Source organism: Camponotus vicinus, unplaced genomic scaffold (assembly GCF_025532165.1).
Source record: "Camponotus vicinus isolate PSW18456_S1 unplaced genomic scaffold, iyCamVici1.0 SCAF_4, whole genome shotgun sequence".
NCBI classification, from domain to species: domain Eukaryota; kingdom Metazoa; phylum Arthropoda; class Insecta; order Hymenoptera; family Formicidae; genus Camponotus; species Camponotus vicinus.
In genome coordinates, this window is record NW_028141976.1 from 14,086,287 (window position 1) to 14,098,939 (window position 12,653).

The 12,653-nt window shown below is 27.9% G+C and overlaps 3 protein-coding genes across 11 annotated transcripts in view; 2 read left to right on the forward strand and 1 right to left on the reverse strand.

Moving 5' to 3' along the window:
* The window catches only part of LOC145971057 (putative RNA polymerase II subunit B1 CTD phosphatase RPAP2), a 2,755-nt gene extending 2,199 nt beyond the window's left edge, over nt 1–556 (reverse strand). The window contains exons 1-2 of one of the 2 annotated variants that reach the window (XM_083098320.1): nt 210–556; nt 22–132 (exon numbers count right to left, since the gene is read on the reverse strand). In XM_083098320.1, the coding sequence (XP_082954446.1) occupies nt 22–126 (105 nt within the window). In that variant the 5' untranslated portion in view covers nt 127–132; nt 210–556. Of the gene's footprint in view, nt 1–21; nt 137–209 lie in introns of both variants that reach the window. The other variant, XM_083098319.1, reaches the window with a different exon arrangement.
* Nucleotides 325–8,831, forward strand: LOC145971066 (uncharacterized). Of its 6 annotated transcripts, none has more exons than XR_014438735.1 (9): nt 325–896; nt 1,246–1,316; nt 1,452–1,637; nt 1,799–1,924; nt 2,008–2,070; nt 2,274–2,500; nt 5,663–5,936; nt 6,213–6,277; nt 6,552–7,501. XR_014438735.1 is itself a non-coding variant. In XM_083098344.1 (7 exons), exons 1-7 carry the CDS (start codon nt 861–863, stop codon nt 8,469–8,471), a joined length of 714 nt encoding a protein of 237 aa, XP_082954470.1. In that variant the 5' UTR covers nt 326–860; the 3' UTR covers nt 8,472–8,831. The 6 variants fall into 6 exon arrangements, 1 of the variants encoding a protein (XP_082954470.1); XR_014438736.1 differs by having other exon boundaries at nt 5,663–5,931; XR_014438738.1 differs by having other exon boundaries at nt 343–1,005; nt 1,102–1,316.
* A 1,939-nt stretch (nt 8,832–10,770) lies between these two features.
* Nucleotides 10,771–12,653, forward strand: part of LOC145971061 (2-phosphoxylose phosphatase 1) — a 42,470-nt gene continuing 40,587 nt past the window's right edge. For 2 of the 3 annotated variants that reach the window (XM_083098331.1, XM_083098333.1), the window contains exon 1: nt 10,774–11,037. The gene's annotated coding sequence lies outside the window, so the exon portion shown is untranslated. Of the gene's footprint in view, nt 11,038–12,653 lie in introns of all 3 variants that reach the window. The other variant, XM_083098334.1, reaches the window with a different exon arrangement.

Genomic DNA, 12,653 nt, shown 5'->3' on the forward strand with positions numbered 1-12,653 from the left:
AATATTTGTTAACACACTTACATTTTGAAGTAGCCACTCGGAATTTACATTTGGTTCCAAGAGTTGCTCGACTGTTGCAAGAGCTTTCGCGTCGCATTGCTTCTTTTTTATTATAGCTAGCTGCATCTGCGCCTTACTTGAACAAAAATTCAATCCAATTAGTTAAAGAGATTTAAAGCAAGAGATTTTTCGATAAAGGAGATTTTTACCTCATCTTCTTAATTTTCTGTCTTTCGTTAAATTGCTTTTTAGTCGCTGACATCGTTACAGTGTTACCCCAGAAATATTATGTATTAAATTTTCACTATTATATATAATATTCCTTAGAAGATTACAAACTACTTCTCGATTTATGATCAATAGAGGTTAATGTACACTTTTGTATTAAAGTGATATCACAGTATATACAGTAGCGCAACTCTCCCGATTTTGTGTAGCATAAAATGGAATGCGCATGCGCGAAGTCAGCGAGTATACCAGTACTGCCATCTGTACTTTCTTCTCACTCTCTCCTTTGATTTTCGCTCTCTCTCTCTTTCTCTTTCTTGGCGGTAAAATCACATCTGTGTTTAAATCACAGTTTAAATGCTCACTGATCTCAGTATTAAATGCCGGCATAAATATTTGTCAGCAAGAATTACACGAGTGAAGTGAGAATACGTGATTAGAGGTGCAAATTAAGTGAGAAGTGGTGAAGTGGTGAAGTGAAAGAATTATTTGTGTGTAGAAGCTTTCCCGAAGAGGATAGTTAACCTATTTATTTATATAGGTTTTCAATTCTCTTGTTAGGAAATTTTTACACCTTGATCTTAGCTTCTTTTTCAGGTGCTGTTTGGTGATCCGGAAGGCCTAAGGGAAACATGGACAAGAAAACCAAACAATGGTGCGCAGTACCAGGCAGTGTTCCGATTAGGGATTCCCTCTACGCGCATGTGCGGCAATACGCTGTTAGTGAAGTACCTTATACTAATAAAAAAGGGCACCGTTACCCAGCTATATAAAAACGTATGAAAAAATTATAGATAAAAATATGTATGTGTGTATAAAGATACGTTATATATATATAATTTAATTATTTTATACATATTAATTATTATAAAGGATAAAAGGAAAGAGGAAAAGCATAAATAGGACATCACATATGCTTATATTGCTTATTACGTTACTGTAGTCAACTGTGACGTCATGATTGCTCATGCATAGAACCGCACATGCGCGCGCATGGAATCCCTAATCGGAACACTGGTACCAGGATGTATGGGTTTCATCAACCTAGAAAAACGGCACTTTTTTAGATTTCCAAAGGAATATGACAGGTATGATAATGTTTTAATTATTATTTATAAAATATGTAATTTAATTATATATATATGTATATTTTCATTTTTAAAGTAAATAATATGTACATATCATATACTTTTATATTTATGAATTTTCATTACACTTTACAGGTGGTTGAAATGGATACAGGCATCAAAAAGGATGGATTTGAAATTGAAAGGGCCAAAGTACGCATACCAAAATTGTACACTATGCCATTTGTATTTTGAGGACAAGTGGCTTATAAAAAAGGCTGTCATTCGATTACATCCAGATGCTGTACCTACCATATTTTTTGGTCCAGCTTTTCAAAAGGAGTAAGGTTTTACTTATATAATTTATATAATTGTTCCAAATATTTTATTTTTAATAATAACATTATTTTGTTATATTATGATAACTGTATGTATGTATATACATATATATATATATATATAGAAAGAGAGAGAGAGTATTATAATATATATTGCTTTTATAGAAATACAGAAATAGAAGGAAGGACAAAAGGATCAAGTGTTACAACATTGGAGAAGCAACAAGAAGCAACAAGAAATGAAATAGAAGAAGTGGAAAAGACAGCAGCAGTACAAGAAGGAAGCAAAAGGTAATGATAATCAAAAACAATATTCTTGTTATTTCAAGTGAAAATAACATAATGTAATAATCCAATTGTATAAAATTTTTCAGTAATGTCCAAACAAAGGAAATAGACATCCAAACAGAAGACCAAATAGATGACAAAGATAAACAGTAAGTTTTTCTTTATCATAAAATATTAGTTTTGCGATATACATATATATATATATATATATATATATATATATATATGTATACATATATATATATATATATATATATATATATATATATATATCACAAAGGATTTTTTGCCAAATTCTTTTTCTTCAATGTCTAATTTACATTACATATAAATACATTTGTGTATTTTGCAGAAGCACATCTAACACCATGCGTACGGGGAAGAAGAAATCATTGGATGATAGTCCTCGCAAAAGAAAACTACGTATGCAAGTTTTAAAATTGAAGAAGCAGAACAACAAGTTGCGGCAAATGGTTCGACGGCTTCGACTGAAAAAAGAAAAACAGAAGAAGAGCCAAACGGAAAATCAAGAAATCAACGAAGGAATCAGCGATGCCAACAATATTCTACGATTAGATGGTAAGCTATTTTCGGGACATTTTGTACAATTATTGTCTGCGCAGATCAATGCTTTGACCAAAAACAAACGTGGAAGGAGATATGATTCCGATTTCAAGCAATTTGCATTATCATTATTTTTTTCAAGTCCGCGTACTTATAGAGAATTGCTGAAAAGTTTCGCTTTGCCTTCTGTTCGTTCTCTTCAATTATTTACACAATCTTGGAATATAGTACCTGGAATAAATGATAAAATTTTTGAAGTATTAAGTATAATAATGCAATCATTATCACCAATGGAAAGACATTGTGTATTGTGCGTTGATGAGATGAGTTTGAAAGCTCACTTATTTTATAATATATCGCAGGATGATATAATTGGCTTTCAAGATACAGGTATTGAAAAATCACATCAGCCTGCGAAAGGTGCTTTAGTCATAATGGCACGAAGCATTGCTGGAAATTGGAAATTTCCCGTTTGTTTTTGTTTTGTAGAAACATCATGTCAAAGTGTCGTTTAAAAAAATATTATATTTAATATTATTATTAAGTTGCGAAATTGTGGTGCTGTTGTGCATGCATTAATAACAGATATGGGATCTAATTTTATACAGTTATCCCGTGAATTAGGAATTTCGAGAGAAAATTCAACTTTTTTAGTTAATGAGGAGGAAGTAATTTATATTTTTGATACTCCTCATTTAATAAAAGCTACCCGTAATAATTTATTAAAATATAACTTTCAATTTGATAATAAAATTGCTTCATGGAGTCATGTAGTTGATTTTTATAACAAAGATTGTAAACAATGGATAAAAATGGCTCCTAATTTAACTAAATGTCATCTTGAACCGAATTCCTTTCAACGAATGAAAGTTAAATATGCTGTTCAAGTATTTAGTAATCGGGTAGCTGCAGGAATGTGCACGCAAATGTCTTATGGTTTTCTTTCAAATGAAGCACTTGGCACAATAGATTTTATTGAAAAATTAGATAAATTATTTGATATATTAAATTCATCTGCATTAAATAATCCAAAAGAATATGGAAAAGTTTTCACGGGTAGCGAAAAACAAATTAGATTCCTAAAAGAAATGTTAAATTTGTTTAGGCATATAAATATTATTAATACTAACGGTTCACATGCAACTGTAAAAATTAAATGTTTTGAATGCTGGCAGATTACAATTTCAAGTATAATTCAATTATGGAATACATTAAAACATTTAAATTTTCCTTATCTTCAAACACGAAGAATTAATCAAGATTGTGTCGAAAATTTCTTTGGTACTATTAGGCAACAAGGTGGTAATTCTTTGAATCCAACTCCAATTCAATTTGTACGTGCCTTTAAAAAATTACTTAGTATGCAATTTACAGCACTCAGAAAATCAAAATTGTGCTCAAGATAATGACCAAATGTTAACTTTCATTAAAGAAGCAAGTTGTGCTAATCATACTCCAAATTTTACTACATCTTTGCCATGTAAAATTTTAGATATCCCAAGTCATGATTATTACTCCATGGATCTGCCAGAAAAAAATGCATTTACATATGTATGTGGATTTTTAATGAAAAGATGTACAGAAATTCATTCATGTAATGCATGTATGGTATATGTAAATGAAAATAAGACTGTCTTAGGCGATACTGCTCTATATTGTTCTTTTCGAGCTTATTCTAGCGATGAAAATAATTTATACGGAAATTTACACATGCCAAGTAATAATTTCTGTTTTTATATACATCAATTAGAAGAATTATTTGTAAAAAATTTTGAAAATAATTGTTTTAAGAGAAATATTGGCAATTATCTTTTTCAGTTGGCACAGAATATAGTTTTTGAACCGCCATGCCCAGATTTTCCTACAATTTTTTTGATAAAATTATTTTTACGCATGCGTATTTATTTTTCACTATCTCAACATAATAAAGCATGCAAAAGTATTAGTAGAAAGAATAGGAAACTTTTAAATGTTTCACATTTATAAATTTGTTATATTTAACTATATTCGAATCTATACAGTCTTATTTTTATGGTTAAAATTTATGTTGCTTGCGTTTTATATATTTATTTTGCTTATTAATTGCGTTTTATTATAATGTTAAGTTTGTTCATTAACATTCATTGTGTGTGATTTTAACTTTCAGCTTTTTTTAACATTGCATTAATATTGCATTTCAGAATTTTACATATTACATGTGCAGTTTCATATATATTTATGTACTTACATTTTTATAACTTCATGCCGTGATTTTTTCTGTCATTCTATCTTCTATTACATTAACTCTGTTATATTCTATTATTATATATATTATATATTATATATATATATTCTATATATTACATATTCTATATATTCTATTATTGTATATATTATATTATATATTTTATTCTATTATTTGCATGAGCGTGATTTGCATGAGCGTGATTTTATTGCATGTTACTTATTTAATTTATTCTTTATATGAACATGCTATTTGCATGTGTGTGTTTTATATTTTTTTGTATGTTTGCGTTATATTTCATTTGTTTATGTGTTATGTTATATAAAAAAATGTTTTATAATTAAATAAGTTTGTTTATTTTATATATTATATATTATATTATATATATATATATATATATATATATATATATATATATACCCAGTAAGCAAGAAACATTAAATCAATCTTTTGAAACATTAATTTTATGTAAATTTTTGTAACGTTTTGACATGATGTTTTATAAATATTTTAAACATATTATTTTATAATATAGTATTTTTGAATATTAAAGAAACATCCCAAAAACATTATTTTAAATATTTATCAGTATTATTGTAATATATTTATTAATATTAAATTCAATATAGTTGCAATAATTTTAATTTATTACAAATTTTATATTAAGAATAACGTAATTGCAATAAAGAATTTTGTGTTGTTATAAATGTTTCTTTTTTAATATTATTCTAATGTATTTATAACTTACAAAAAAGAAATATATATATAAATATACATTTTATAACGTGAGTTTTATTATACATAAAATGAGAGTAAAATAATGTTTTTATTAGTGTGATAAAAAATCCAACAAATGCATAAACAATGCCAAATTCTTCAACAATAAAATTATTTAAATAATATATGTTTTATAATACATGTTTGATAAAAATTTTTTGTGAATCGGCCGCTAGCCGATGTACAACATTTGTAGTTGCGCGCGCAGCGGCTACTACGTCGATAATTGGTTAGCGAGTGATACTTGCGCTTACGTAAGCGAATACACTGCAATATCATGTCCTGATTGGCTCAGGGCATGCTGGGAAGTAGGACTGCCGGCACCGGTACACATCGACATTAGTCGAGCTTTATCTTCCGTACATCTCTCTCGTTTGAGGCCGTCCAGTGTCAACAAAGAAAAAGTTTTATCTTCCGGATTACACGGACAAAGGACTGCTAAGTCGTAAGGTACGATCTTTTCTAATAATTCTAGAGTATTAATTAGATCGCAGTCCAAAAATAAAATTAGTTAACGTTAGTTCAAAGTAACGTGTAATTATAGTCCATTGTTCCGTCCATTTTTTATAACGCATAGTCGTGTTCCGTCCATTTTTCGTAACGCAATCCACGTGATGTAAACTATAGATTTTTAGTACTGGCAGTAAATTCGAAACACGGCCAATGTATGAAGCAAATTACAATTACAGATTGTGCTCTACTAATCTCTGTGACAAAATGTTTCAGATATAACGCAAGAAAGGAACAAGGGAGAAAAGCTTCCATCATCTTTATCATTGTGTGTGAAAAAGGTAATTATTAGATCATGTCAATATTTGGGATATGTTCCGATATACACTACCAGTGTAGATGAATAATTATATATTATGCGTTAAATGAATTATAGATTTTTAGTGGTAGTATTTATCGGAACATGCCTTTAGTTATGTAAGTGAGTAAAAAATATTATGCATACAGAGAAAATAGTATGCATACATATTTACATATATACATACATACCAACTATTTTGTAATATTCTTTTAGATTTTGCTTCGCTCATATCAACTTGTGTTAAAATGTTTCAGGTGGTATATACTACTGTCGAGGGAAGTTGAGACAAAAAAATACATGCTTGCACCCATGACCAAGCTCTGTGATATAGTTATTAGCTTATGATATATAACTAGAGATATATGTATTTTTTTAATTATTGAAACCAAAGACAGTATGACTTAAAAGTGAGCAAATAGATCTCGCGTTATAAAGATCGCTAGACATTGTGATTTAAAATCTGTTAGATATATTGATCTTTTCTTTTTTCTTTTTTTCTTTTGTTCCCGAGAAAACGCTTAGAACATATATCAATGGATAGGGAATTGGTTTGTTTGAATTTGTTTGTTTGCTTTTGTTTTTTTTTTTTTTAATTCAAGGAAAGCATACCATCCCATGGCAACGATGATATCAATACGTGCATTGCGGATGATAGTTTGTCTCTTCCATTCTTTTTCGCACAGCTCTTGAATTCAGGCTCGTTCGCCGGAAACATAGGCAATTTCCCTTTTTCAATAATATATGTTTTAAAAGAAAATGAGAGATTACTTGAATGTGTAAAAACAAGGTAGAACTTTGATATTAAATACAAAGTAGAGAATTTTATTTTATATTATTAGAAATGTTATATAGTATATAACAGAGGGTTATACATATATATATTTTCGAAAAAAACGCAGAAAGTGTCATTCCATTGTTTCAAACCAAATTTTTTTTACTTTATTCTCTCCTCTGCTGATTGTGATATTATATGCGACATTATATGCAACAATTTTGTCATGGTGTAAAATATTTCAAATGAATATAATATCTGTTCCTTAAGATGTTTTTATTTTCATTACTCTTAGGTACATAAATGTGTAATATTTATGTGATATCATAAAATGATGTTTGTTTCTTTTTATATTTTTATATAATTTAATTTTATATTTATATATGAAAATAGATAAATATATAGAAATAAATAAATACAGGTTTTTCTACAGATATTTTCTTATCATCATTCATATTTTTCTCTCTCCCTACATACATACACATAATATAAATATATTGTATTATATATAAAAAATAAATAAACACAATAATATATGAAGTACGTAATATATATATTTTCCATTTTTAGGAAGGAAATGGAAACATCAACATTATTATTATTAATATATTTTATTTCTATTGTAAGTAATATATTTCTTCCAATAATTTACAATTTCACATTTTTTTATTTTCCAAGAAGAAAATAGAAACGTTATAATTTTAGAAGTTTCAAATATAAACAATTTTTTATATTTGAAATTTCTAAAATTGTAACGTTTTCATTTTCTTCTTGAAAAATAAAAAGTGTACAAGAATTGTAAATTAGTGGAAGAAATATATTACTTATAATAGAAATAAAATATATTAATAATAATAATATTGATGTTTCCATTTTCTTCCTAAAAATGAAAAGTTAATGAAATGTTAATTATAATAGAAGTAAAATATTAATGACAATTTTAAATAAATGTTAGAATATATATGTATATATATCATAGAAAACATTTTGTTAATATTAATATTGTTATAGAAAAATGTAATTAACACTTTCACATAAATATTAGAATTAATATTATTTAATGTTAATATAATGATAAAATATAGTTACAAATTAAATTTAAATCAGCATTTATTTAGTATTATTAGAATGTTACAAAAACATATTATAGGAACATTGTCGATATTTCGAAATCTGGGTCAAAGTTTGTTCAGAGTGACGTTGTATACAACATTAAAAACTACATATTTGAAAACGTTAGACATTAGAAAATATCATTGTAATAACGTTAGGTTAATGATTTTTTGCTTACTGGGTATATATATATATATATATATATATATATATATATAATCTTATATTATTTTATAATAGTATTAAATTATTTACATACTTATAATGTTAAATTTTTTATTTAGGTTGAATATATTAGATTGACATCAAGACATTTATACACATGCGGATCGAAAATAGAAGAAGGCAATAAAATTATTTAAATTTGTATTATTAATATCATTAAGGTTTGATGTTTATATGACATATATGTTATAATGTATTTCACACATTTGTATTTTAATTGAATGTAAAACACTTTCTTGTTTCTATTCTTCTACTCTCTCATTCTCTCTTTCTGATTCATGCTGAGGTGGATCGAGTAGCTGAGGTATGGTCAGATGATTGATTTGAGAGAGAAAAAGTTTAGTTTCAAGATTATTTCTGTTTGTGAAATAAATATTTTTAACGAAATACAACTGTTTATAAATAAATATATATTATTAACAAATATATATTTCTTGTTTTTTTATTCATTTTGCTCATAAATATATATATTTTATATAATAAAATTTAAGTGATTGTAGTCTTAATCTAAATGTTTTTTTTTAACTTTAAGTTTTTGAATATATATATATAGAATATATGTATGTACAATTAATATATAAATATATTAAAAATTATATATATAAGTATTAATATGTAAATATATTATAAATTATATGAGTATTATGAGTATATATCTTTTCTGCTATCAGTTATATATGACATAAAATGGTTGATTAATATTCACATCATGTCATAAATACTATTTTTTATATATATTTGCATGATATATTTTGTATTATATTTTTCACAATTTCTTTATGTACATATATTCAAGTTTTATTGAATTTAATTTATATTACATATTATAATGTGTTAGAAAGAGAACGAAAACCAAAGGAGAGAATGAGAGGAAAGTACAGATGACAGTACTAGTATACTCGCTGACTTCGCGCATGCGCATTTTATTTTATGCTACACAAACTTCAAAGGTGCCGACAGGGAGTTGCGCTACTGTGGGTGCTTTCCAATTGTTTAACACATCTTAACACAAACATACACAGGAAGGCACAAAGTGTAGCGATGTGCACGACTCAATTGGAGCAAAGTTAATGTGCGACTTTCGAGTGGAGGGTTAGGATTCTTCATAACCATGTCCATCTTGATATTTTTTAATCCATGGTGAGGGTGATGAAGTGAAAAACATGTTGCACACGTAAAATTTGTGTAATTAGTCTGTAAATAATTCGAAGCAAAGTTATTAACATACATAGATATATATATGCATAATATTATATAATATATAAATAATATATAAATAAAATATATAAATGCATAATATTATATTAATATATAAATATGAATGAAAATTTAATCAGTAATAATATACCTAATCTGCAAATATGCTAAAGAAACAACTTTATTTTATTTATTAAATATAATAAAAAAATTAATTGTACAAAAACTCATTAATTCGAATTACTTACTTCAATGATACTTTTAATATTTTTATTGTTCATTTTTGTATTTAATATACTTCAGTGGTTGTCTTTTAAATAAAAAGGATAAAAAGAAAAGAAAATTGCCAACATAACCGCCGTCAGTTTGCAACCGCATATTTCATTTGTCCCTAGAAAACAGAAGGTTAAGCCTACGGCACACGGTACAATTTTTCGTACTGGATTTGATAAGATTTAGTAAAATATTAGAAATGCTGCATTCTGATTGGTGCATTTTTAGTATTTTACTAAATCTTATCAAATCCAGTACGAAAAATCGTACCGTGTGCCGTCGGCTTTACATAAGTTGACTAGTAGCCCTCGAGCTGAGTACGGATGTGTAAAGTTGTGTCGGCAGTTACGGCAATTGGAACGCGACTTGTGTCGCCGTGTGCATAAAAGTGTCTAGGGATATCTCAATTGGAAAGCACCCTGTTGTATATACTGTGGTGATATTACACCACGGTCGTGTATACACGACCGTGTATTACACTGTTGTATGACGAGTTTGTGTTTAGACGAATTGATTGGCTGTCAGATAGGGAATTCCTAAAATTCCCAAATTTTTTTGGCACAGCAGCCAATCAGTGGTCGCATTCAGCGGACTCAACCGCTAAGTAGCAATCGAACATGATTGGTTTGTACTTTCAGGTCCGACCAATCAGCGTCGAATTACATCGGAAAATCTAGTAATGTTGCCCAACTGTTGAGTCTGCTGAATGCGGCCAGTATGTCTAACAAAGCTTGTCATTCGGTAAACGAAATATTACCTTCACATCGTAGGAGGCCCAATAGGAAGATTCCTTTGTCCTGATTGGTCAATCGAACGACGCGTCACCGCCAAATACAGCGCACTCTACATCCAATATGAATAAACTAACGAGTATCAATTTTAATTCGCGCCAATCGCGTCATCAATTGTGTGGTGCGTGTTTATTTAATAAACGTATCGGATCATCGAAAATTCGAATCTAAAAATTTGGGAATTTATACGTTCAGTTTCTTTTATCGAATTATATTCTCTCCTTTTACGTAATTTGCACTTTGCGTAATTAGAACTCGCTCGTTAATCCCTTTCAAATTATCTAACGTGAAACGTCCAAATTCTCACAACATGGAGAGAAGAAGCTTTGAAAGGTCCTGAAATTGGAATCTGCACTTTATTTTATACAGGTATGTGTTTTTTTCTGAATTATATATTTCCTTGCAATTCAAAACTTGAAAAACAAAATTTTAATTCTTGTCACAAGGCAATATTCTGTCTTTAAAAGAAATATCGGAAGATTGCTTATAATTATTGCTATATTATTATTTCAATTAATTAAATAATTGAACAAATAATGTAATATTTTTTGTATAACTGCGCGATAAGCTTTATTTTCTTAGAAGAGGAAGAGAAAACTTCGAAATAAGTAAAAGACACCGGAAAAAAGAAACAAATTTAAAAGATCGTTGCTCGAATATATTTTCTATATTAATTACTTTTTCTAATAACAACAAACTGTCATATTTGTCATTAGTTACAGTATCACTCGACTTATATATACTATCTCTCTTTCTCGCATTCATAAATATGAAAACGCACGCACGCTGCAAATTGAAAAGTGAGGAAAATATTCGTCATGTCTGTACATCGTTGATCGCGAGATTGCTTCTTTAGATACATATGTATTCGCCCACACTTGTACATTATTATTGTTGTTACTTCCATTTGTAAGATATGTATTGTCATATTTTTAAACTACTTTTGTGATATGATAAGAGTGATAGCCTCGTTCGACAAATGAGGCCTTATTTCTCGTAAAAAGGAGTTCTCTCGAATCCTTCGAGTTTTCACAAACGTTACAATTTATGGTACGATAAGATATGCATCTACTGCCAGTCTTTTTTATACATCGCAATTATATATAAATTTCTAGATAAAAATAAAATTATTTTAGAAATATTCTGAAAATTATTTTAAAGTGCGAAGTTTTGACGTGCAAAATGTGTAGACATTTTTAAAAGTTTAGAAAAATAATAGGAAGAGAAAGTTTTCATCCGAAAAATTTTAAAATTATTTTTGATTTTGTCACGATAATTATATTTTTAGATTTGTATTGTGAATATCGTGCATTTATAGCAAAATTTCTAGTGGTTTCGCAAAGACATGATAATTTGCATTTTATCGTCGATTATGCAAATTTATTAAAAGAAATTATTAAGAGAAACGGAAATGCAATAAATTATTACGAGCCCCATTAAATTATTTATTCACATTTATATGGATGTATACGAGTATTATGCGAATCACGAAGCGTAACGTTTGCTCTTGGCTTGCATTCTTGATTAATTGTACCTTTATTTAGCTTTCTTTTTGTAGATTATTTTGGCTATAATACATTCTAATTAGAAAACCATTCGAGCGCAAATTAAAAATTAAAACTTTGAAACTTTGGAAACTTTGAAATTAAATATTTATTTTAATGTAACTTTTTTTTATCAAATATACATGTAAAAGAGGAAACGAAACAAATCAACTTTCAAGTTTTTTCTTTCTTTCTAAAAGAACCTTTAAGAAAACTTTAGAAAATATAACTTTAGAAAATATCATCATTTCACGTATAATAATTCTTTTTTAGCTATCACTGTACAAAAACTACTTATGAAATTGAATTAATTCGATTTATCGTACAACAAACTGTTACGTTTGTGAATTGGTTTAAGGCTACGTATTGCTCGATGTGAACAATTGATATGTTAATTAAATCTTTTTAACTCATACATTGCGGGGCAGTTTGGTTTTGATT

Excerpts from the sequence above, each read along its gene's own strand:
- LOC145971066 (XM_083098344.1), top strand. The coding sequence starts at position 861 with ATGGACAAGAAAACCAAACAATGGTGCGCAGTACCA. Across the intron at positions 1,925-2,007 it reads GTACAAGAAGGAAGCAAAAG|TAATGTCCAAACAAAGGAAA; the intron begins GTAATGATAATC and ends AAAATTTTTCAG. Across the intron at positions 2,071-2,273 it reads ATAGATGACAAAGATAAACA|AAGCACATCTAACACCATGC; the intron begins GTAAGTTTTTCT and ends TGTATTTTGCAG.